The sequence below is a fragment of the Equus przewalskii genome, chromosome 18 (genome assembly GCF_037783145.1).
Source record: "Equus przewalskii isolate Varuska chromosome 18, EquPr2, whole genome shotgun sequence".
In the NCBI taxonomy this organism is placed as follows: Eukaryota; Metazoa; Chordata; class Mammalia; order Perissodactyla; family Equidae; genus Equus; species Equus przewalskii.
Window position 1 is genome coordinate 58,132,495 of NC_091848.1, and position 24,143 is coordinate 58,156,637.

General features: G+C 41.6%; 2 protein-coding genes and 1 long non-coding RNA gene across 6 annotated transcripts; 2 read left to right on the forward strand and 1 right to left on the reverse strand.

Annotated features, from left to right (window-relative positions):
* Positions 1-599: 599 nt before the first annotated feature.
* GPR15 (G protein-coupled receptor 15) lies at positions 600-6,353 on the reverse strand. The gene is made up of 2 exons (XM_070582883.1): positions 4,714-6,353; positions 600-2,345 (listed from the first exon to the last, which is right to left on the reverse strand). The coding sequence occupies exon 1, from the start codon at positions 6,221-6,223 to the stop codon at positions 5,141-5,143; it is 1,083 nt and encodes a 360-aa protein (XP_070438984.1). The 5' UTR covers positions 6,224-6,353; the 3' UTR covers positions 600-2,345; positions 4,714-5,140.
* A 1,485-nt stretch (positions 6,354-7,838) lies between these two features.
* LOC139076956 (uncharacterized) lies at positions 7,839-12,466 on the forward strand. The gene is made up of 2 exons (XR_011529047.1): positions 7,839-7,986; positions 12,177-12,466. It is a non-coding gene; the product is annotated as an uncharacterized lncRNA (long non-coding RNA).
* Positions 12,467-14,098: 1,632 nt separating this feature from the next.
* CLDND1 (claudin domain containing 1) lies at positions 14,099-21,195 on the forward strand. 4 transcript variants are annotated; one of them, XM_070582885.1, is made up of 6 exons: positions 14,101-14,239; positions 15,246-15,289; positions 15,519-15,828; positions 17,974-18,084; positions 19,469-19,606; positions 19,771-21,195. In XM_070582885.1, the coding sequence occupies exons 1-6, from the start codon at positions 14,233-14,235 to the stop codon at positions 19,989-19,991; spliced, it is 831 nt and encodes a 276-aa protein (XP_070438986.1). In that variant the 5' UTR covers positions 14,101-14,232; the 3' UTR covers positions 19,992-21,195. The 4 variants fall into 4 exon arrangements, with proteins under 4 accessions (XP_008535020.1, XP_070438986.1, XP_070438987.1 ...); XM_070582886.1 differs by having other exon boundaries at positions 14,102-14,239; positions 15,224-15,289; XM_070582887.1 differs by having other exon boundaries at positions 14,127-14,239; positions 15,239-15,289.
* The last annotated feature ends 2,948 nt before the right edge of the window (positions 21,196-24,143 follow it).

A 24,143-nucleotide genomic window follows, 5' to 3' on the forward strand; every position in this document is an offset into this window, starting at 1 on the left:
AAAGTCTGATTATTAGCAACAAGATTCATAGATGCTTATCAGTTTCATTTGCACACCATGTGTTTGTGTATTTGTGTGTGTGTGTGTGTGAGATAGAGAGAGAGAGGTTTTGTGAGTGAGAGACCACAATATGCCTGGTTCAAAATCTATCAGTTACAATAACAAATCCTTGGCTGTCGTAGTGCATTGTGCACAGCAAACACTTCGCATTCACAGTCTGATATTGAGATGCTGACTGTTTTCAAGGAACTCCACAGGTCTGTAGCATAAAGGGCGTAAAATTAAACCACTGACCTATGATGTGATGAGGAATGAGTGACTTAACTAGCGAGTCGGGCCAAACATCCAGGACTGACATCTCAATTCTGCTTTATTTTCCGCACATCATGCAGTAGCTTTGAAGAGGTTACACTTTACTAAATTTGTATGGAATAAATTATATGCTATACCAGAATTTGCAAAATTTAGGGATTTGTGAAAGTTTTGCAATAGACAGTTGTTAATACCGTCTATACGCTATAAGGGAAAGAGCAGAGTTGCTTGCTGAAGACTGCCACAGAAACATTTTTTTAAATTAAAAATAGTCTTTAGCCACACAATTTTTGATGCATTAAATTTTATTTGCTCTAAGAACATCACAAGATCTAAATCTTCTGCGTTGTATATAATTAAGAGCAAATGGGAGAGTACACTTTTGAAATATAGATCATAAAGTATTCTAGCAATGAGGACCTTTCATGTTTCATTTGAACTGATAGTAACAGAGAAATGAAATGTTTCTAATCAGAATTGATAAGAGTTAGCAGGTAAGTATGTTAAATTTCCCATCAATGTTGACAAACATGAAATACTCATAGATGAAGCTTAACTCTCGTTAACGTGGGGGTGATAGGAAACTAGCTAATTATTAACTCCTCTTAATTAACAAATAAGAAAATCTCTGAATAATGTCAGATTGATGATATCCTTCCCTTGGTCCATAGAGCATCATAAAACTAATATGAACATTGTATCATAAATCTTTTAAATTGACCACTTTAAGTTAACCAAGATTCAACTTAACCACATGTGGCCAACTCAATAAAGTTCCACTGTAATTTTAAAGCACCTTTGGGTCTTAGAAATTTGGTATTCATGTACGTACACCAAGAAATGTTTAGTTTAATAATGGCTGCCAACTAACACAGTACTTCCCTCCACTTTTAGATTGACTGATGGACATTTCATGTGAATTTATATTTTGCTATGATTTAATTTGTCATAAGAACCTTCACTTTATTAACAGTTTAAAACATTGGATATTTAAAGTAGGTGTTTTTTTTAATGCTGTAGGTTAATCTTAGGATGCAACGCCCACTGATCAAATACATTTAGGAAATGCAGCTCTACTAAAGAAATGACAAGGATAACAAGAGACCAGGGTGACCTATCCCAAGCTGTATTTTTCCGTCTGCAGGACAAAGGCCGGTCACTGGCACTGTTGTTTTCCCCTAACACTTATACGTAAAGTCTAGTCATAATTGTTTACTCACAGAACTGATAAAAACAAAGAATGTTGACTCAAAGAAAAGTACTTAAAATACGAACAGGCATTTTCAAGAGGCAATCCAATCCACACCAACCTCTGCGGAAGGCCAAGCGCAGTGCCGTTTGCAAATATTCTGGCGGTTGGAACCATCCTCCTGCTTTCTCTCCGAGGGCACTTTTCTCTCGGGGCTGGAGGCCTCATCTTGCTGGCAGTCTACACCAGTGGCACTTTGAGAAGTGAATTTGTAATTCTTTTAATAATGCTTGACTTTTGTGAATGAGCACTGCAGGGAAAGCCAAGGCTCACTGTCTTCTGTGGCACATATTTGACAAGTCATTTCTTACTTCTGAGATTGCTGGGGGAATAGAGAATGATTTGAGGAGTCGAGATGAATCATAGAGGAAGACTTCTTTCACTCAGCTTACCATCGCACCGTGCATTTCTGCATCTATTTAAAAATTAACTTGTGACCCCTAGCAATGGTCCACTGTCAGTCACGCACATGGCTTCCTCCAAGACAGCCGTTCTCACTCAGAGGTGATGTGAGTTGTTAAAGAGGACGAAGGCCGGGGCTCCCAGGAAGGTCAGGTTAGTCTTCATCTTTCAATGTGACCCAAAGAGAGCGAATGTGTGTTTGAGACTTCATGCGCCTTGAGGATATCTATTTTAAAATCAATTGTAAGTTACCAGACAACATCTTACGTGCGCTTTAATGGAGAGTTTTTCTGTGGTAGGTTCACGAAAAATTGCTTGAGAAATCCTTGGGAGATGACTCTCCTTTCATATTTGTGATTAAAGTGCTGGCAGTGGCTTTGGTCTGCTTAAACAAATGACAACAAATAGTATTAATCTGCACTAATTTCCTTACGCAATTATTCTTGTTAAATTTTATTTTGTTTTTCTCAGTTTGCACGTAACCAGCAAGGCATGATCCTGTTAGGGTGCCCAATTAATTTTCTAGAAATTTGTGGCAATATGTGTTGATTTGTTCTGTAATGACATTAAATTCCCAGAAAGTAGCCCTCAGCGAAGTTTAATTGAGATAATAAAAATATTGAAAAGTTATAAATATATGTCTATGTTTCTATATATATCTGTATCTATATATGTATATAAACAAAATTTGTTCACATTAAAAATGTGGAAATTATTATGGTTTAAAATACATTTAAGTGGTTAAAATATTATAACGTAAATTACATTTCATGCTAGAGGAATCCATATACGACATAGTAACATGCCAACTTAATCAAGTTTTGAGTTACCTTCCATCAGAGTTATGCTATCTCTAAAATTATGCCTATTTTTCCTTCCATCACTGGTACATTATGAATATAAAATACACTAAGTTTCTTAAGGCACAAAATTATCATATCCATTTAAAGTAGTAAAAAGTTCAACAGTATATTTTTCTTCTATGTTATTTTAAATATTCCAGGAAAAAGTAAAGAGATAAAACAGAAGTGAGACAGAGTCTTAATATTTGTTAAATGAGAGTGATTGTGTCATTTGATAGTCTAGTTTGGAAAATTTTAAGTAACATTCAATAATTAATAATAGAAACTCAATCACTTTATATCGTAACTTTTTACTCAATATTTAAAAAAACTTTATATTTATTAGTCTTACAATATCCTTGAGAATTCTATAGACGTGGGTATTACATAGGTATGAAAGATTAAAATGATTTGTTCAGTGTGCCAACATTAAGGATGAAGCTCAACCTAATAACTCCAGTTTTCTCATTTCCTAACAAATACCTCAGCTGATGGACTGGGCTCTTGTTCAAGGGTTATATCTCTCAAAGGTGATGCTTCGTGATGAGTAATCCTGCTTTTGCTGATTTTGCTTTTGTTTTATAGAAGTGAATGTCTTCTATTCTCTGTATTTTGTTTTTATTTAACTTTTGGAGATCTATTCAATTGTTTTGAAGTTTTCCAACAACTTTATTTCTTATGATTTACACAGTCTTTTCTTTCTCTATTTATGATAATTTATTAAAAGGCTGTTTGAATATCAGTATTAATATCAATATGTTGATAGAAATTAATACAACATATAAGAATACTTATACATGGAAATTATATTTTTTATTTAATAAAAGTTTAAGGGAAATTAACAAATTAACCAATGTATAAAACCAAAAACTATATTTTCAACTTTTAAGTAGATTATAATATAAGAAAATGCCTGGTATTTGAGATTTCATTTAATGTGAAAGGTACATAGGATGAACTTGAATTACCTAGTCTCTGAAAAGATTTAAAGCTTTCCCTGATTTTCAAATCTAATATTTAGAATTAAAATAGTAATTCATTTGCATCAACGGGGGGTAAAAACATAACCGTTTCTCCTGAATCAAAAGATGTTTACCCAATAGTATGTTGCTGCTCCAAAACCTTTCGTGGTTGCTGCTAATCACCTATTTTTCACTTCAAAGTCTTTAAAAGGAATATGGGTACCAATTGACTCAATATACATTTATTGGGTGAAGGAATTCAGGAAGGTTGTCGGGTTTGGAAAAATGTATTTAAAATACGAGTAACATCTTCATTATAGATTTTTCACTTCAGAGCATCCTACCTTCCTATACTACTGGACCAAACCTTGAAAGTATATACACTGAGCAAATGACGCTACAGGGAATGTGTACTACTAACATTTTAATTAAAATACAAAATAATAATCTGCATGTAGCTAAGCATTTGATGACCTCCAATTATATTAGTAGTAACATTTTCATTTGATAACTAGATAACTGGGTAATTAAAAACATGTAATTAAAGCAAAATCATATCCTAATTTATAAAGGCAATGAAAACAAAAGAGCATAGTAAAACCCCATCGCAAAGTAGTTATTGCATCATTCCAATGAGATACATTTTTACCAACACAGCTTATAAAGAAAATAAAGGTCAAACCTTGCTCTATGCTTCCTTGTTAAAATACTCTAGAAAACCGGGTGATAAAATAAATCATAAATGCAATCATAAACACAATACAAAATGATTTTATCCCCAGGAGATTTTGGCTAGGCCAGAGTTACTGTGAAAGGCACAGGGTGAAAGACAGAGCTGGAGATGGTAAAGAATCACCATGCAAAGTTTCAAAGATTAGGCCAGACCCTCACTCATTACACAGGAACAACTAATTACAGAGCATAGATGTATTATATTTTTTTCTACCTGCATTGTCACCACATTTGTCACCAGATGAAAGTGGGCAGAATCCTTTAAATGTAGTCCAAATGGAGCCTGTAGAAAAGGTTGTATGGAGGAAGGCACCTTGGTTCTTGGAGAGGAAAAGGCCTGTACATGCACGAACACTCCTGAAGAAGAAAGCTGGTCCAAGCAGGAGACTTGCCCTCAGAGTTCAAGGCCACAAAGCTGTATTGTGCCTGGTGAACTTAATTGTCAAAGGTCAGATAAGGCCACTCAGCTAAAAAACAGCACACAGCCTGATTATATCCACAAACACAGGCACTTTGCAGTCACGTCTTCAAAAGTCAACTCTTGTATTTATGAAGTAATGTGAATATCATCACTAATACTTTTCTTTGTCGCTGACAAGTTAACTCTCCAGCCAACAGAGCTTGAAATGTCCCAGTCTCCTTTAGAGTGACACAGACCTCTTCCTCCTTCTGGCAAAATCCTCTGCATGGACGAAGTTGGAGAGAACCTTAGTGAGGTGACTGTCTGAGGTCTCGGTGCTGCTCCCAAAGTCATAGTTCTTCAGGCAAGGGCACAGGCAGCGCACGATGGCCCGGCGGATGTAGCCATCAAAGACGTAGTAAATGAAGGGGTTGACACAGCTGTTGGCAAATGCCAAGGGCCCGCTCACGTCCATACCGTGCTTCAGAAAATCTTGGGAAATGTAGAGTTCTTGCTGCAACCCAGAGACAATGGACAGGAGCTTGAAGGTATTGAAGGGCAGCCAGGAGAAGACAAAGGCTGCCACGACAATAAGGATGATCTTTATGGATTTCCTCAGCTTTTTGTTGTGCTTTCCTGACTGCTGGTAGTGGGCACACAGCTTCCTCGCGATGCAACAGTAGCAGGTCACAATGCTCACCAAAGGTGCAAAAAAGGTAAAAATTAGGGCCACCAGGCTCCAAGCCCACTTAATCGAAGTGGCTCTCTTCTCTGCACAGTATGGCTTGTCACCAATCATGGTGAGCTCCCTGGACAGAAGAGTAGGCAAGCCCAGGAGACAGGAGATAAACCAGACACTGGCGCAGACTCCATATGCACAGTCTCTCCTTCTGAATTTCCTGGAGATGGCTGGACACACGATGGCCAGGTAGCGGTCCACGCTCATGCAGGTGAGCAAGAAGACACTGCAGTGCATGTTGACTGTGATCATGTAGGAGCTGGCCTTGCACAGGAAAGAGCCTGTCCTCCACAGTCCTGACGATGCTTCTTTATCCACCCAGAGAGGCAACGTGATGAGGAAAATGAAGTCAGAGGCAGCCAGGTTGATGATAAAGATGTCAATCAGTCTTCGGCTGCCCCGTTTGAAATGCAAGGCACTCATGAGCACGAGGTTCCCCAACACTCCGGCCAGGAACACCGCCGTGTAGAAGATGGGAAGGAAGATGGATGTGTAAGGCACAGGGGAGCGGGCCTCCTCAATTTCAGGGTTTTGGCTTGTAGCATAGAAATAATCCAAATAAGCTGAAGTTGCTTCTGGGTCCATCACTAAAGATCAGGAGCCAAACCTGGTGAGTTTCCTTACCCAGGAAGTTTTTGTATGAATTTTAGAAATCTCAAGACAGTTTCTTTTATACAGTACCTGCCTTTCCCCAACCCCCACCCTCAAAAGATCTAGGGACAAACATAAAAACAGAGATGAAAAACTGCAGTTTCTACCAATCCTCAGAAAGGGCCCACCAGGAACACCCCCTGATTGGTGTCGGGTGGCTGTGGTTGTGGTTTTCTTTATTTGCATTTGCCCAGGAAACTGAGGTGTTTTTTTGACTTTTTTCTTCAAGATATTCAATTTGTTTCTTTAAATCCAGAAATTAGGAAATGAATGTTTTTCCTCATCAACTTTAAAGACATCCTCTGCTTTCCTGACGCTGACCCCTCTGATCCAGCCTTCCATCTCACATAGAGGATTCTCTCGTATTTTAGAATTTTAAGGTGATGATGATGAAGATACTCTTTTTACTTACATCATTGATGAAATGTGAAGAACACAGTCTTTCATTGCATAAAGAGTAAATTGAAAATTTCCCGATTCAGACCAGTCCACATCTGCGGCAAACACAATGATTCCAACAAGGGTTTGAGATTTTCCCCATTTATTTCGCTCTTTTGTGTCAGACATAATCGATTCTGTCACATTCAGCATGTTCTTAAAAACAACTTGTGCTTTCATTACTACTTTCCAAACTTTTCCACTACAATTAGCACAGCACCTTGCATATATCTGGTGCTGTGGAAATGTTACTTTATTTGAGTTGATTAGGAAAATGCGTGTTTCTGTGATCCAGTGTTGTCGGCAAGGATGAATTCACCGGGGTCTAGCTGCAGGCATTCTTTTTATTTATGTAGTTTACAAACAGGTTTAAAAATCACAAAGTGCTATTTTAACACTCTTGTCTGCTATTCTAATTCAACTGATGAAGTTCCCTGAGGTTAGAGGCACCATCCCTGACCAGGAGCTTTTCTCCCGACAACCCTCCATACCCATCCTCCAGCAGACTCCAGACTCCCTCTGATCTTCTCTTGCTCACACTTACCTCCAGTGGCAGTGAGTTTTCAGCTTTTGAGCGATGACTTTTCCTTAAATACCTCCACACACCAGTGAACTTCGCTTTTGGAATTACAGACCCGGCAACAGACAGACCTATAGTAAGTGACGTTATAACGGAGGTGCCAGTATAGACACAATAAAAGGAAGATTTTTGGTTCAAAACGCTTTGACAAACAGGCTAACACCGAAAGGATCCTATTACGTTTTCCTCTCATCTGTTCATCTTTAGACCATAGCAAAACATAACAAACTCTAGAACTGACTCCAGCTGTTTCAACTCCTTTCTGGCCGAAGCAGCTGGAGGCTCTCTCACATTCTCCTCTTTTCCCTTTCCCTCCATGTCATTTCATCGCCAAGATCACAGATCCAGGCTGATGTTATACTGCACAGAAGAATGTATGCCGGTAGATGAAAATACAACTGTTAACCATTTGAAATCCTTTCTATTGAATTTCTATTTCTTCCGTAATTAATACATATTGAAAAGCACGATCCTACCCACTGGACGCCCTCCCCACCTCCTTTTCCTGATGTGTTCTAATGTCACCTCAGTCTCTAGGGAAGCACGAGGGCTCCCTGATCTGGGGCAGCCCCGGGAGTCACCTGGGAGTTGAATTATGGGCCTGCGTCTGCCTTCTTCTGTGTCCCTGGCGGCTCTGTGTGGTTCATGGGGCATATCCTTCACCCAGCAGAAGCCACAGGTGAGAGAAACGAGTGAATACTTGACATTTCTGGGATACAATCTTTCCCCTGGGTAAGCATTAAATATTTAGTAGAGTAATTCATTTTGTCAAGTAGTTTGAAGTAGGACAATATTTGAAAAGGATAGATGGTGTAAACATAGAATATTTAAGCACTCTATCTCTGTATATGTGTGTGCGTATTAAAGTACCAATCATATATATATATATGATCGTAAAGTGTATATATGTACATATATATACTTTATTTACTTGATTTATAATTGCACTTTAATCATACTGTTAGAATTTTGCATTCTACAACCAGAACTTCTTATGGCATTTGAGAAAATTGATGAGATTGATTCTGGGCCTAAGATATTAAAAAGTTTCTTTTTTAGTTATGTCTCAAGAATTCCACATAAAAGTATTATAAAATGAAAAAGAGTTCACACGCATACTCTAGAGGAAAACATCTGGCCATACGTTTATTCTGTGGGCCTTACATTTTCTTTCAGCATTCAAAACAGCATTCAAACGTTGTGGGCCTGCTGATATAAACTATCTCAAAGAAATCTGACTTCCTCAGTAACCTTTGAAGCAGTTTGTAGACAAAATGACTCACTTTATCATTCACAGTCACTTTATAATATGGTAATTAGTGTAGAATGCTGCCACACAAGAGCATCCATCACTGACCAACACTATCTTGGGACCCCAGTTAGAAAACAAATCAAGTGTTTTGAACCAAAAAAAGGGGAACAAATAGCATAGTACTGGGCTTTTAATAACTCAAAGAGTACAAAGCTTTTCTAAGACAGAACCCACAGTAAAAGCTGACTAGATAAAGTAGGAGGTCATACTTCTAAACAAGCTTGGTGCAACGGTCATGTTTAGGACTTTCCCCTTTGAAATAAAGGTGAGGTTTCTAACAATAAAACAACCAACTATACGCAGACCAAAACTCAGGAACAACACTGGACACCATAAGCACATGGAAAGACAGCGTGAACAGTCCTAGCAAAAAGAGAGTAAGATGTAAATATTAGTCACTGCAATATAGCACACATGCCACCTCTTAAGAATTGTTTTCCCAGGAAAAACGCTCCGCTTTCCTTCCTCTTCCCTGGCAGAGATAATTACTTTCACCTTCGTGTTCTCTAAGAACTTTACAAGACTGTTTGCAAAGTATCTATTATCTCATTTCACATGGTTGGTTTGGAGTCTGACCTCCTGAGCGGATCAGAGCAACTTGAAGGGAGATACCATCTGTGCTCTCTCCACCGGCCTCTGCTCATGGTAGTTACCCAACTACAGTCTTTTTTGGACTTTCAAAACCATTGTTTTGAACCTGTGGGTGCCAGACCACATACCCACATTAGAGTCACCGGGGCTGCCTTCTAACTGTAGCTTTCTGAGCCCCGTCCCAGAGCTATTGATTGAAATCATTCTGAGTGGAGTCTAGGACTCTGTATTTAACACACGTCCACAGTGATTCTTACTCACACTAAAGTTTAGAGTCACTGTTCTAGTTTACAGCTGAACCAACCTTGTATGTTATGCTTTGTTATTATTTTGGCTAGCTTTTTAAAAAGTTTAAAAAATCCCCTCTAAATTTGAACTTCTTAGAAGTCTTCTAGCCTGGATCTCACAAAATTTTAGGAATTAGTTTAGACTTCTGGGCCCTCCCTATTCTGGGTCCCAATTCCTGAGATATGTTCAGCATTGGGTCAGACATTGGAGATGAGGAGAAAGTAAGGTTTTGTCCCCTGAGACACACGCTCGAGTGAATCTATCATCATCTATTACACGGCCATGGCTGCAACTTGCAGCCTCTGCTTCACGGGTGGGCTGCAGGTTTCGAGTGAACACAGCCATCCCTAATGGCATTACAGTATATTACTTCTGCTTCTTCTCTGTCAACTGCTCTGGACCCCATGTTAGAGATGGATTCATCAGATTATATAGCATATGACATGGCAGAAAGAAACCTCTATTCGTACCTGCTCTACTGATGTGTCCTAGAATAAATGGCAAAAATCATGAAGCAATCAGAGTGATATGTTCATTTGTTAGAGAGAAATACTCTCTTGTCCATTTCTTACTTGAGCATCATAAAGTATATAACCATTTAAATAGTCCAGTTTAAGAGATGTGTTTATACTTTAAGAATTAATGATTTTTTTATTCTGACAGTTACTTGGCGAGTTCAGTGCAATGCAATGTAATATATCATGCCAAGTTAAGTGGCATGTATTTGCTGTTATCAGGGTCCTCCCCCACTTCATTTATTGGATTATTTCCCTTGGTACTCCACATTTACATAAACAGTAGTGACATTACTATTCTAGGTACATATACTTTAGGCTTCTTCATAATAGTTGATTTAATCTGGATTAGGTTGTGCATAACACAAACTGTATTTATTTACATTGGTGTCCCTGGTACCAGCATGGTGTCTGGCGTAGAATAGGTGGTCAGTAAACGTTTGTAGATAAGGACTGAATTATGCTTGAATTTTGAGTCATTTCCAATGAATAGTGTCTTTTCACAAACTTCTTGGATGGCTTCCAGTTTCCATGATTACCGTTTGTTGTTGAAACAGCAGAGGTCTGTGTTGTTGTATCTTTTCTAATTAGAATGCAGAGAGCCTTCTTGCTTTTCCTTTGTCTGTCTGCGTCTCCCACTCTCTCTCTGCCTTGCATCTTTCCTACGCTGGAGGTGTAGGATACATGAATTCCCCAACGGAACCTGAACACTGTGGATCTATGACAGCCACATTTTGGAGTTACGTTCTTCTTCTTCCAGCAGAATTATGAATCATAAAATTCTAGAGCTTCAAGTGACATTAGCGCTCATCCAGTACGACCATTTTATGAAGGAAGACACTAGGGCCCAGAAAGAGGTCATTCCCAAAGACTCACATTGATGACTTTAAACTTCTCTTGGGGCCAGCCCAGTGGCGCAGCAGTTAAGTTTGCATGTTCCACTTCAGCGGCTTGGGGTTCGTGGGTTCAGATCCCGGGTGCAGGCATGGCACTTCTTGTCAACCTATGCTGTGGCTGGCATCCCACATATAAAGTAGAGGAAGATGGGCATGGATTTTAGTTCAGGGCCAGTCTTCCTCAGCAAAAAGAGGAGGATTGGCAGCAGATGCTAGCTCAGGGCTAATCTTCCTCAAAAAAAAAAATAATAATAAAAATACACTTCTCATCTACACATGGTCCACTCCCTGTCCTTCAGAAGCAGGGACATCTACACAGCTATAGTTTGTTACTTTGTGTAGATTTTGGCAGAAATTGCTCAAAGGAAAGAGCCATTTTAGATGCACATTTCCATTTGCCTCATCCTTGATTAATTTTGCCACCATTCTAGAGTGAAGGAGTACAAAGAAATTCAAAGACTGATGCATCTTTTTTGAGGATGGCTGTTGATTGGAACTCAGAGCTTGCATATATTCCTATTTTCCTCCTTTCTGCACTCCAAAGTTCACAAGGAGAACAATGAGGACAAAATTATATGAGAAAAGCATAACGTAGATCTATCTTGCTTAACATAATTTAGTTCCTAAATATACGTGCAACTAAAAGGAAATATTTAAGGGATTAGGGAATTTGGTATTGAAGGGGATTCTCACATGGAACTGTTTGTAAGTATGTAATATAAACAAGTTATAATATCTGCATATCTAGATCTTCAGTTTTGGGGTTTATTTAAAATGTAGTGTAACTATACAACCTTCCTGCTGAAACCAGAACCATCTTCAACAAATTAAGCCAGAGGTCTAGTGCAACTTCGCTTTTAAATCTAAATTTCACAATCTGTACATGGTTGCACTAAATCATCTTTAACATTTGTAAAAATACGTCAGGCCAGCCACTGTTTCCCAAACAGCAGAGTAAGAAACAGAAGCAGAAATTTAACTCCATTAATTCATTAAGGATTTATTTTGCCCACCCACACAACATGCAAGCAGAAATAGAAAACAGAAAACACCCACAATACAGGGAGAAATCAGAAATACGGCTGTGTGCTTGGTGGTCCTGGGAGGGAGGAGGCGGTTCCAGGCCTTTGTGCTGAGCGGGAGGACAGTCTCATCTCCACACGCAGACAGTTCCAGGTCCACACTGAACGGGTGAGTGAAATGTGTCTTATGTGTTCTTGAGGCATTCTGCAGACTTGATGGGTGACAGTGTCCTCCTCCTTTGCAGGGCTCCCCAGAAGCATCCACTCTTGAATCACGAAGACTTAAGTATGCTGTGAGCCCAGCCTGGGAATCTCCTGGGCAGAGCTAAGCATGGATGCCTGACATCTGGTCCCGGCAAGCCTTTCCTAGTTGTTCGGCAGTTGGTCCAGAGGCTGGTAAACCTGCTGAAGTGAGCAGGGACACCTACCTCTATAAATGGCTTATTTCTAGCCTCTGGGGAAATTGGGAACTTTTAAAGCTGTTTATACTGACCCTACTCAAATATTACAGATGTTCAATAAATATTTGCAAATACTAACTATTTAATAATTGTTTACTAGGCCCTAGGTCCTGTGCCGGGCATTTTATGTGTATTTTCTCATTTTATCCTCACAACAATCACATGGGACAAGTGTTATTGTCAACATCCATATTTTGAGAAAAGAAAAAAGACTAAAAGAGGTTAAGAAAATTGTCTAATGTCACAAAGCTAGTCAGCTCACCCCAGTACTCAAGCTTGATAAGTCACTTATTCACCCTGGGCTCAGTTCTCTAGTCCATGAGTCGAAGTGGTGTCTTTCAAACTTCCTGTTTACCTGGGTCTGTCTACCGTGTGACTTCACCAGACAGGTTGTTCTGAAGGTAGGGATTTCCAGTGAGGGCCATGGATGGAGATATTTCCTGGTGCATAAATGCACTTAGGAGTCAAGCTGCACAGAAACAATTTGCCTGTGCACCTCCACCACTTTCTCTAGCCGGTGCCTCTGACAAAGTTCTCCTTTGATCAGGTATTCTACATGAAAATCCAGTCATATTTGAATATTACATTTGGCCGTTACTTTATTTTTTGTTACTTTTATTTTATTTATTTACTGGATATGAATACCAGTTCACCAACTCAGGCAAAAGAAATATAACTCCAGATAGAAAAACAGATCAATATCATACCTCCAATCTGTCATGAATGCCTTCAATCATGCCTAAATCTAGAAATTTAATATCAGTGTGAGGCTCCCACCTTTCTCCCGTGCGGTGGCTAAATTCCAAGGCACTGGGGGATGGGATAGCGTTTGCGAGCCGCTCTGGTCCTTGAGTCGGCTGTCTCTGCAGACGTCTGTTGAGAAACCCATCATTTGCTGGTCCCAGGCCACGTCCACGGGTCCACACACGTCATTGCTAAGATGTCCCTGCTTCCTGTCCATTAATTTCGGTGCAGCACTTGACAGCTTAGAATCATTCCGCTGACTCTGTGCCACACAGTCATCTGCAAACTCTGAGGCTGTCTGCCTCCTTATCTGCTTACGGCAATATTACGCCAAATTCAGTCTTTTTCATAGTACGTAAGCAATTTTCTTATACACGTTTTTTGACATATCTGGTACCCTCACTATTGTTATTAATTTCATATTTCTGTTTAACTAAATGAAGTTTATTTTAAAAGGAAAGTTACGTACAGTCAATAGAAAACCAGTATCGTGCCATAAAGAGAAGTATACATAAATTATTTGCATCCCCATGTCATCACATTCTAGATGAACCCTGTCAAGTCACATCCTTCTTAGTCTGAAGTTCAGCGATAAAACCAGAAGGACTATCTGCTCCAGTGGGAGTGAGGTTGTGAGAAAAGAAACAAGCAGGTTAATATTTAAAAAGCGTAATCTCGTTGCTGTTCACAAATTTAGAGGTCGGGAGGTGTCACGGGGGAGCACCGGACTGGACCGCCTGAGTATAGAGGTCACAGGCAACGACTAGCGGTGACCGCAAACAGAGGGCCTCCGACCCAGGACCTCGCTCTCCTCTAAAACCTACAAAGGCCTCAGCCCACACCAGCCTCTGGCGCACGGACGTGACTTTCCTCTGGCGCGGAACTACATCCCCCACAATGCATCGCGCGGCGCCAGGCCCCCACCTCCCCCCCGCTCACACCCCCCCTTCCCGCCTACAACTCCCACAAGCCCCCGGGCGGGGCGGGGCGGCGCGGGAGCGGTGGGGGGCGGGCTCTGCGGGAAGTGCGTCAGACGAGGCGCTCGGAGGACAGGGTTGCGGTCCGCGCTGGACGGCGAGGCCGGCGGAGCAGGAGGATGGGCGGTGAGTGCGCAGCCCGGCGCCGGGCGCGGGGCGCGGGGCGCGGCGCTGCCCTCGTTTTCCGGAGGGTGAAAGGGGTCCTGTGCGCGGGGGCTGGGCTGCGGGGCTGGACGGTGGGTCCCGGCCGAGCGGGCTGGGCGGGGCCTGGCGCGGACCCGGGTCCCTGGCCGGGCCGCGCGGCCGCTCGACCCCCGGCCCGCCCTGCGCCCCCCGGGTGACAGCGCCGTGTCGGCCCGGGCGGGCGGCCGGCGGCGGCGGGACCCTCCGAGGTCGTGGGCGAGCCCGGGCTGGAGCGGGTGGTGAGGATGAGCGCGCGGAGCCGGCTCTGCCGTTGCCGCTGCCGGTGGGCTCGCCGGCCCCGAGTGCCCGGTCCCCCGACGCCCGTGCCCCCCTGCGCGGGGTTCGGGGTCACGGCGGACTCTCCGGAGGCTGACTCAGCCTGTCCGCCCTGAGTCATGGTGCTGCGGCCCTTTCCCGCGGCCGAGCAGCCGTCCGCGCCTTGGGAGGACTCCTGTTTTCCTCGTTCAGTTTTCTTTCTGGTGGAGGAGACATCGTTTAGTTTGCAGATGAGGTTCAGAAGTTTGAGGAGTGGGGAGAGTAGATGGGAGCGAAGAAGTCGGCAGCGCGAAGGAGTTGGCTTGGCGTTGGTGGATTAGGGGCAGATTAATATCTAGCATATTACGTGTTGTTCTCTTTGCTGCTCTGTGCACCCGGAACAGCTTTTCTCTCTGGGTTAACAAACATCTTCAACCCTGTCTCCCAGATAGCGCCTGACCCTTCCCCTTGTTGTAGAAGGTTACCCTCTTCAGAGGAAGAGCGGCTTTCCTCTGCTTCCTTTCCTCTGCCCTCTTCACACTCAAACCCAGAACGCTTAATGCTCTGCAGTTTGTATAAAAATTCAGTCTGTAATTACAGAGGTATTCACGGTGCCTTGCTGACTCCGGGCATGTCTGTTGTTTGTATCTGTAATGTGTATGTCCATTTCAGTGTTGTCTGTTTTAGTGTGCAGGTGATAGACTAGAGAACAAGACCTCTGTCTCCGTAGCATCCTGGGTATGTGAGCATTCAATAAGTACTTTCATGATCATGAGTTTTGTTTTGAACTTAATTAAGAACATGCTTGCTTTTTTTTTTTTTTTTAATTCCTTAATGATCATATGTTACTTTAAAGAGTCAAGGGATGGGGAATAGGGTCAAGGGTGATTTTCAGATAATTCTTTTCAGAATAATCTCTATTTGTCCTTGAAGTCTAACTTTTCTTCTTTCTTCAACTTTTAAACAGAGCAGTCTGAATGCCAGAATGGATAACCGTTTTGCTACGGCATTTGTAATTGCTTGCGTGCTCAGCCTCATTTCCACCATCTACATGGCAGCCTCCATCGGCACAGACTTCTGGTATGAATATCGAAGTCCAGTTCAAGAAAATTCCAGTGATTTGAACAAAGGCCTCTGGACCGACTTTGCTAGTGATGAGGCAGATGAAAAGACTTACAATGATGCGCTTTTCCGATATAATGGCACAGTGGGACTGTGGAGACGGTGTATCAGTATTCCGCCAAACACGAACTGGTACAGCCCGCCAGAAAGGACAGGTATTCTCTTGTTTCAACTTCTGCCGCCTGCACCTACTCAGTAGTAGACAGAGGGATGTGCTGAGGCCCCACTATGTAGAAGCAGGTTTGTGGGTTCTTGTTCTCCCCAAAGAAAGAAATCTTACTTGTCTCTTCTCTCTCTACCACCTTCCTCTCCCCAGCTTCCATGAATTACCATGGTGCTGATTAATATTGGTTGGATGAGGAACTGTCTTTATCTTGGGAAGGCCATTTTAAATTTTTGTAGTTATTTACCCACTCATTAAAATTTTTTTTATTAACCTCACACATGTCGTGAGGAAATAGTTGGAAAAGTACGTTAGAAAACTTGAAATACTTGGTAACTGGTAAAAGGACTAGTATCCAAAATCAAGTCAACAAATATGAATTGGTAGACTTTTGTGTGTTAGCTGTATCTTAGTAGATATTAGCATTTGCCCCTGAAATCTTAGAGGATATAATCTAACCAATTCTACATTTAAATCTGTGCATATTTGAGGCTGTTTTACAACAATCTTGATAGAATTTGTAGGTTGAAAATATGCATTACAGAAGTAAAAGAAGAAATCTAAGAAATTGTGTCAGGTTTATTTCGCAGGCATTCTTAACATTTAAAAATTTTAATTTCCAGTCATGAAAATGGAAACTTTGGAGCTCTTTACCAAAAGGGAAAACGTTACAATTTGTTTCTATTTGTGACTACTTCAGTTGGCCTCTTAGTGGGAAGCACTGTATTCAAACCCGAGCACAACAGGCTTGAGTTTCCATACATCAAAAGAATGATAGTTGTGATTATATATGGAAGAAAGAAAGTAGTTTGGGAAACAGGGGGAAGTTAGTTAGAATTAGTTGTAAAATGTTCAGTTTTACTTATGAGAGGATAGGCACACTTGATATTTGAATCTTACCGGTCATTTATCATTCAGTCAACAAATGTTTATTATGTGCCTCCTATGCCACAGCCTAGTAGCTTGGAGGAAATCAGAGAAAAACAAATATTCTTACTCCTGGGGAGCTAACATTCTAAGAAGGAGTGACAGGCAATAAACAGAATAAGTAAGTGTAACAGTATCAACAGAATAAATAATTATATAGATGTTAGCAGATGACACGTGCTATGGGAAAATACAGCAAAATAAAGGGGATTTGGAAATAGGTGGGAAGGGGATGTTTGTGGGTGTATGTTACGATGTTCAGTGATAGAGGCGGGATATGCTTCAACGAGAAGGCACCACTTGAGTAAAGATTTGACGTAGGTGAAGGAGTTGGCCTTATGGATAATTGTGGAGGCTGGGGGTTGATGTGGATTAGAGGGAACAACCACTGAAAGGCCCTGTGGTGGGAGCATGCCTGAAATAGTCAAGGGCCGGCAAGGAAGCCAGTGGGCTGGAAGGAAGGGAGAGAGGAGAGTTGGTGCGCTGTCAGATGTACCCTGGGCGTGGAGTGGGGCCGGTGGGGCAGGATTCCCTGGGCATGACGAGGACTTTGGTTTTTACTCTAAATGTGATGGGCGCTTTGAGCAGCGGAGAGGTGATCTGGTTGCCTAGGCTGATGTGCTGAAAACAGACAGGCGGCAGGCAAAGGTGGAAGCCAGGAGACTAGCTGGGAGGCCGTTGGGCTAATTCAGATTTGAAATGATTATGACTCAGACCAGGCTGGTAGCACTGAGCACTGGCTGGATTCTAGATGTGTTTTGAAGGTAGGGCCTCTAGGATTTCTTGATGGAATGCGTGTGGCAAGAATGACTCAAAAGTTTCTGGTCTGAGGAACTGGAAGGATGGAATCGTTGTTACCTGCGATGGGGAAGATGGGTGGAGTAGGTTTTGGGGGAGAAGAGCCAAGTCTCTGTTTGTTTCAGGCTCTGTCCCCGCCTCCTCCTTCCTAGTTGTCTTACCTGTCTATTCTCATTCATTTTACTCCTCTCATTTTCTTTCCCTTCTTTGTGCCCATGTCTTAAGCCTGCCGCTGAGAACCACTGGCACCCATTGGGCATTGATGGATCGTGTGTGCCACTTAGGGCCAGAGAGGTTGCTGTCCCTTCCGGGAATATCTTTCTCTATCACTATTTCAGACAATAATTACTAAGACAGATTTTTGAATGTTTATAATTAAAACAACAAGCAATCATTTTTATTCTTGTTCTAGAGTCATTTGATGTGGTCACAAAATGCATGAGTTTCACCCTAAATGAGCAGTTCATGGAGAAATTTGTTGATCCTGGAAACCACAATAGTGGGATTGATCTGCTTCGGACCTGTGAGTACTTTGACTCAGCAGGACAATTGGGAAAAAAGGAAATAATTTTATTTGCCTTTTGTTGAACTCTGTGTTTTGAATAAGATGAATTAGTACATTGTGTCAACTGGAAATGAAATCGCTAATGGTATCCCAAGGAACTCTGTTCTGTTGATTCTATTTTAGAAGTGAGATAGATTCTTAGCACATTGCAAATAGGAAGTTGAGAGAGGTAGCTAATACACTGGATGACAGAATCCAGACACCCCCCCCCCCAAAGATGTTGTTAGTGGGCCCATTTAAAGAGGAAATCTAAGTAAGGATAAATATAGGGATAAAAACTTATCCCTGTATTTGAGTTAAACACTTTAGCTACCTGATTTCAGATAGGAATATGACAGCAAAGTTGACTGCAAGCTCTGTATGAGTCAACTGAGGGTCAGGCCTGCCAGAGTGTTCAGCCAGTCTTAGGTTGTAGTAACAAAGGTGTATCTATTAGGAACATTCTATTCCTTGATGGTCAGGCTGCGCAGGAAATACTGTCTTCAGATTTGGACCAAGTTTCCAGGCTAGAGAGACTTACTGGAGCTTGCCCGGAAGAATGACCACATCATGAGAGGAAACATTGAATCAAAGGCACGTGTTCAATTTTGCATTGCAAATAAGGAGAAGTCTGTTACTAACAGAGTTTGAAGGGAAGTTAGAGAAAAGATGTTTATGTAGTTCCGGAAAGTGAAGCCAGCACTAAAAGGTAGACTTCGGTTTAGAGTTGATATTAATACATTGCTAATAATTCAAATAATTTAGAAATGGAATGGGAAGCTTTGTGAAGTCATCAGCTTTCTTCCTACATCGTCGAGGGAATTTACGATAACTAAAACTGCCGTTTACGAGTGCCTGGCGTATACTGGGCCCTCTGCGCTGTGCCTGGTGTGCGTTCCTTCCACAGGGCTGTTACAGTCACCTTCGGTTACTCGTCCTCCCGCCTGGAGGCCCTGTGAGGACTTAGCTTTGCTGGTGTGCAGGCCAGGATGTTTTGCTGCACGTGTGGGTCTGCCACTGACTGCACTGCCCCGTTCAGGTTATTGACCCTCCTTGGTAAAATGGAGGTGACGGTAGTAGTGCCTACCTCAGAGCAGCGTTGGGAGGAGTACACAAAGCATGTGTAGAGCAGTGACACACAGTAGGCCCTCAGGAATTATTCACCGTTCCTGTCCTTTTACCTTCATCAGGACAAAATTTGCATCCTTTTAAACAATGTGCTTTAGAAAAGAAACTGTAATATTAAAGTACCCCCTTCTCACTTTTCAAGAAAAGATGTAATTAGAATATGAACGAAATCGCTGTTGGGGTAGACTGTCTGAAATCATGGTAAGGTTTCTTTCTTCTCTCTTTCTTCCATCAGATCTTTGGCGTTGCCAGTTCCTTCTACCGTTTGTTAGCCTAGGTTTGATGTGCTTTGGGGCTTTGATTGGCCTGTGTGCTTGTATCTGCCGGAGCTTGTATCCCACCATCGCCACCGGCATTCTCCATCTCCTTGCAGGTGGGTCTTGCTCATACTGACATTCCATCTTCCTGTCTCCTTGGGGACCGGAGAGTTGTCATTCTTAAACATTCACATATTACCACTCTGTCACGTTGCCAGAAAAGCTCTCTCTGTGCTCTTATCTGCCAAGTTTTGTTTTGTTTTCTAAATTTTCCTCTAAGGTCTGTGTACCCTGGGCTCAGTGAGCTGTTACGTTGCCGGAATTGAACTACTCCACCAGAAGCTGGAGCTGCCCGAGAATGTGACTGGCGAATTTGGATGGTCCTTCTGCCTGGCTTGTGTCTCAGCTCCCTTACAGTTCATGGCTTCTGCTCTCTTCATCTGGGCCGCTCACACCAACCGGAAGGAGTACACCTTGATGAAGGCATACCGTGTGGCATGAGTGGGAGCTGCCTGCTTTACAATTGCCATTCTTATTATTTTTTAATATTAATATGTTTCCTTGTCTCCCCTTCCAATTGTTTTTAATTTTTTTTATGGATATACCATTTTATCCTGAAAATCCGCTTTATTTATTCACACAGACAGTTGTTCCTTAATACCACTAAAATTTGTATGGATTGTTCTGAGTGATTCCATCTTTCAAACAGACTAGTCTAGGTTCGGAGTCCAGACAGAAAGAAATGGGTAGACGCTTGGCACAAATTTGTGAAAGAAAATTGATAATGGGAAATTGACCCAAAGCGAGTTCTGCTGATGTCTGTTAGACTTTTCAGTAAAGTAACTTTTCATTCAATTGGAAACTTTAGTTTCTTTGGGAAACCTCTTATCCTTGTTAACATTTAGGTTCACTTTGCCGTTGTAGATAGCCAGTCAGTCAGAGGTATTAGCGCTGTTTTCAAAGACTTATACTCTATAAAATAGAGAAATTACCTAAGATCCTTTCCCCTAAATGTTGGCATATAGCTTCATCTGAGGTGAAATATGGCAGCTGTTTATCTCCACTGTTCCTGTCTACAAGAAAGGAAGTGAAAAATGTAGTGTTTCCTTGAAATTTTAACTTTGGATCTGCAAGAATTCCAATTCAGCCAGACAAGAGGACTGACCTTGTTTTACTTTTTTTTTTTTTTTTTTTAACTCTCCTTGCGATGTCAGTAGGATTTTTGGTACCACCAAACCATTTTGGATTTTGCTTCTTCCTTCACACATCAGGCTCATTAAGAGTGCTTTCTTTTTAACACTGTATTGGGGTCATAAAGTAAAATTCTCCAACTGCTATCTATTTATTCCAGCTAAGTACCATAAAGAAAGTTCCACCATAATGACCCTCCCAAGCTAGGAAAACTACCACAAGACCTAAAGTTTTGGCTGGTCATTAACTTCCAACTATGGTCTTTATTTCTTGTGGTGAAACGATGTGCCTTTCCTTGCCTAATTCCCTTCCTGATGTGTATTAATGTTGTTTAACGTCTTCTGATTCAGTCACTTTTTATAAATATGTCTATAAACATTGAACTTTAAAAAATCTTATTTATTTATTCCATTACTGTAGCACTTGACAGATTTTAAAAAAATGTAACAGTAATTTCTTACAGTATCCTAAATCTGTCTTTTTTAAAAAATAAAGTAAAAAATGAGACTCAGAATTGTGTATGGTGTCTGAGTTGATTTAACTCTCAGTCGCTCAGGATACAGAGGTACAGGATTCTGAATGAGGATCTCTGTGCTTCTCCGTGGAAGATGCACTGTTGCTCTGCAGGCCTGTCTTTAGGACCAGTGTTTGGGGCTCTGTTTTATCTTCCAGAAAGTGTGGGAACCCCTTACCCCTCTTAGAAAATGAGAGACTCTGTCTCCTGTGTTTGAGTTTTAGAACATGTTTTCAAAGTAGTTTTGCCATCTCTCTGTATCATACCTAATGTGGCTAGTTTCTCATCATGTCGTTTAGTGGCTGTGGATGTTTGTGTTCTACAGTAAAGAAATAAGTCAGCTTCTGACACGACAAAGCCACTGTTACTCTGCGGCCTGTTACTGCCTGTGAGGTGGCTGCCTACTCAGTTTTCTACCTCTTCCTAACTTGAAGTTTCACTGCCTTCTAGCACCTTCTGTGGAAGGTAGAAGGGCTAAGTGCACAAACATAGAACACTTTTGGGAATGGGATTTGAAATTTTGCCCAATGACATTTTTGCATTGGGAAGTTATTTATTTTAAACTGTCCCTGCCTCTCTTTACCCTAAAGTTCCTCCAGTCTGTAGTGTGCGCTGTGGGACCTCGGTCAGACTCAGCCTCTCGAGCTGTGGGCTCCACAGTGGCCTCCCTCAGCCTGGGAAGCAGCACCACGAGCCCTGTGCTGACTGTGTGGGCTTCATGTTTTAAGCACATTTCCGAGTAGCTGCGGTCATCCTGTCCTGCAAAGACTTTTTTCTTTGGAATACATGGGGCTGCGTTTCGCTTGATGTGAGAATTAGTTTTTCAACCGTCTCATTCTAATCAGGTAGAACCATGTGAAATTACTGGTATTTGACTGTTTTTGATTAAACTAATGCTATATAAAATCAGTGGCAAGTGAAGTCCTTTTGATCTCCTTTCACTTAATCTTTGAAAGCAACCCTCAAAAAATTAGTTTTAGATTTTTCAGAACATGAGTTTTACGGCAATTTAAGAAATGTGTTTTAAAATCTTAGTTTTATGGTTCCTAATTTCGTTAAATGATGTGAATAAATATCTTCTATATCCTTTTTAGCAAAAGACATTTCGAAATTTCTTAGGGATAGCTATAAAAACAAAGATGCAATAAGAAAGGCGGAATAATTGTTCAGTTAACACTGTGTGCCTTTGCTCTGTGTCCTAGTGCACGGGGGCCTCGGGAATTAATCAATCTAGTAGTAACGCGGAGGTTTTACTTGCTGTAGGATTAGTGTGTGTGTGCTGGGGGAGATAGAGTTGACAGGTCACTTGTAGGGGAACAGATTTAGTCACACCAGTGACAAGAATGACATGGCCATACAAGTTGATTTAGAGAGTTTGATTGTTTTTCCGTTTCAGAGATGTCAGTGAATTGCAGACTAGCACTGTTCACACTTACGGCATGGCTCCAGCATCTTCGATCGACTGTACAATATACAGTGTGAGAGCATTTAAAATTTAACCCTCATGTAAGCTTTCTCCAGAAGTGAAAACGTGTTGCATTAACCTGACTTTGCCAGTTGCGACGCTTCCTGAAGTTTCCTGGGAGCTAAAGGAGCAGGTAATGGGTGCAGTTCTGAAGATGCAAATTGTTACTTCACGGGCTTGATGCAGCTCTGTCCTGGACAGATGGGTGGAGTCTGCTGGCCTCCTTTCAGCCTTTTACTCATAACTCATGAGGGAAAAATGATTCATACCATGAAAAGAAAGGAATAAAACAAGGAAAGACGTCTATGTATAGGAATTCCCTTTCTGTTGCTTGTCACGTGTTCCAACGTGCTCTTCTCACGAATGCAGTTTTCCCTTGGATCAAATGATGATACATGCCAGTATCTTGCAAATCATTATGTGAATATTCTAAATTGCAAAAAGAATAAATTAGAGTAACTATTTGCTCTATAGAAGAAGTTACCATGAAAGTCATTTAAATCCTTTTCAGTGCTAAAGTTTCTATTAGCAAAATTAGTACATTATTTGACATTAACATTTACACACTTCCAGCAAACTCATATAAAACAAGATCCAATTTATATTGCTTTCTACCTTTGTGGTGTTTTAAAAATATGAGATGAAAGATAATTCTGTTTGTCTTCACCTTTTACAATGTTTGAGTTGTGGGGTAACGCACCCCCTTTCAGCTCCAGACGCGGCGTCTCGATGTGACCTTTGCCTCACCTCTGCGACCGCCTCTCTTCTCGCTTGCCTCTCCTCAGCCTGTACCGGCACCTGTAGGTTCACAAGCAGCCTTCTCATTCGATTGCGATGGTCTCCTCCCGTAGTCTCCCCTGGCACCTTCCTTTGCTGTCGGCACGGATTGTGCTATCCAGTTTTCTTATTCTCTGTCTCCAGATACTGAGGATGGCTGTTCGAAACTAAAACTGATTCTGGTTTAAAAATTATGCTCTTTGGGGCTGGCCCCATGGCCGAGTGGTTAAGTTCGCGCTCCGCTGCAGGCGGCCCAGTGTTTCGTTAGTTCGAATCCTGGGCGCGGACATGGCACTGCTCATCAAACCACGCTGAGGCAGCATCCCACATGCCACAACTAGAAGAACCCACAACGAAGAATACACAACTGTGTACTGGGGGGCTTTGGGGAGAAAAAGGAAAAAATAAAATCTTTAAAAAAAAAAAAATTATGCTCTTTGACTTTAGCTGCTTGATAATTTTAACTATCTGTGACTGTTGATTTATTACTCCCCACCACACATTTTCCAAATCTCTACAAAAGTTAGTTGCTGGAAACCCACATTCCTCCTCAGCTTCCACGGAAGGAGTTTATGTTCTCTTCAAGGAGAGAGTATTGGAATGAACTCTTCTAGTTTCTCCAACCCTCTTGGCCCCTCCCTGCAAACGAAGGCATGTGTTCTCTGACTGGAGAGACTTCTGGAATCGTGGCACCAAAAACAGCAAA

What these genes read in the sequence shown, in the direction of transcription:
- GPR15 (XM_070582883.1), bottom strand. Translation starts at nt 6,223, where the DNA reads ATGGACCCAGAAGCAACTTCAGCTTATTTGGATTATTTCTATGCTACA.
- CLDND1 (XM_070582885.1), top strand. An exon ending in CAGCCCGCCAGAAAGGACAG is followed by an intron (nt 15,829 to 17,973) that starts GTATTCTCTTGT and finishes TTCTTGTTCTAG; the next exon opens with AGTCATTTGATGTGGTCACA. An exon ending in CATTCTCCATCTCCTTGCAG is followed by an intron (nt 19,607 to 19,770) that starts GTGGGTCTTGCT and finishes TTTTCCTCTAAG; the next exon opens with GTCTGTGTACCCTGGGCTCA.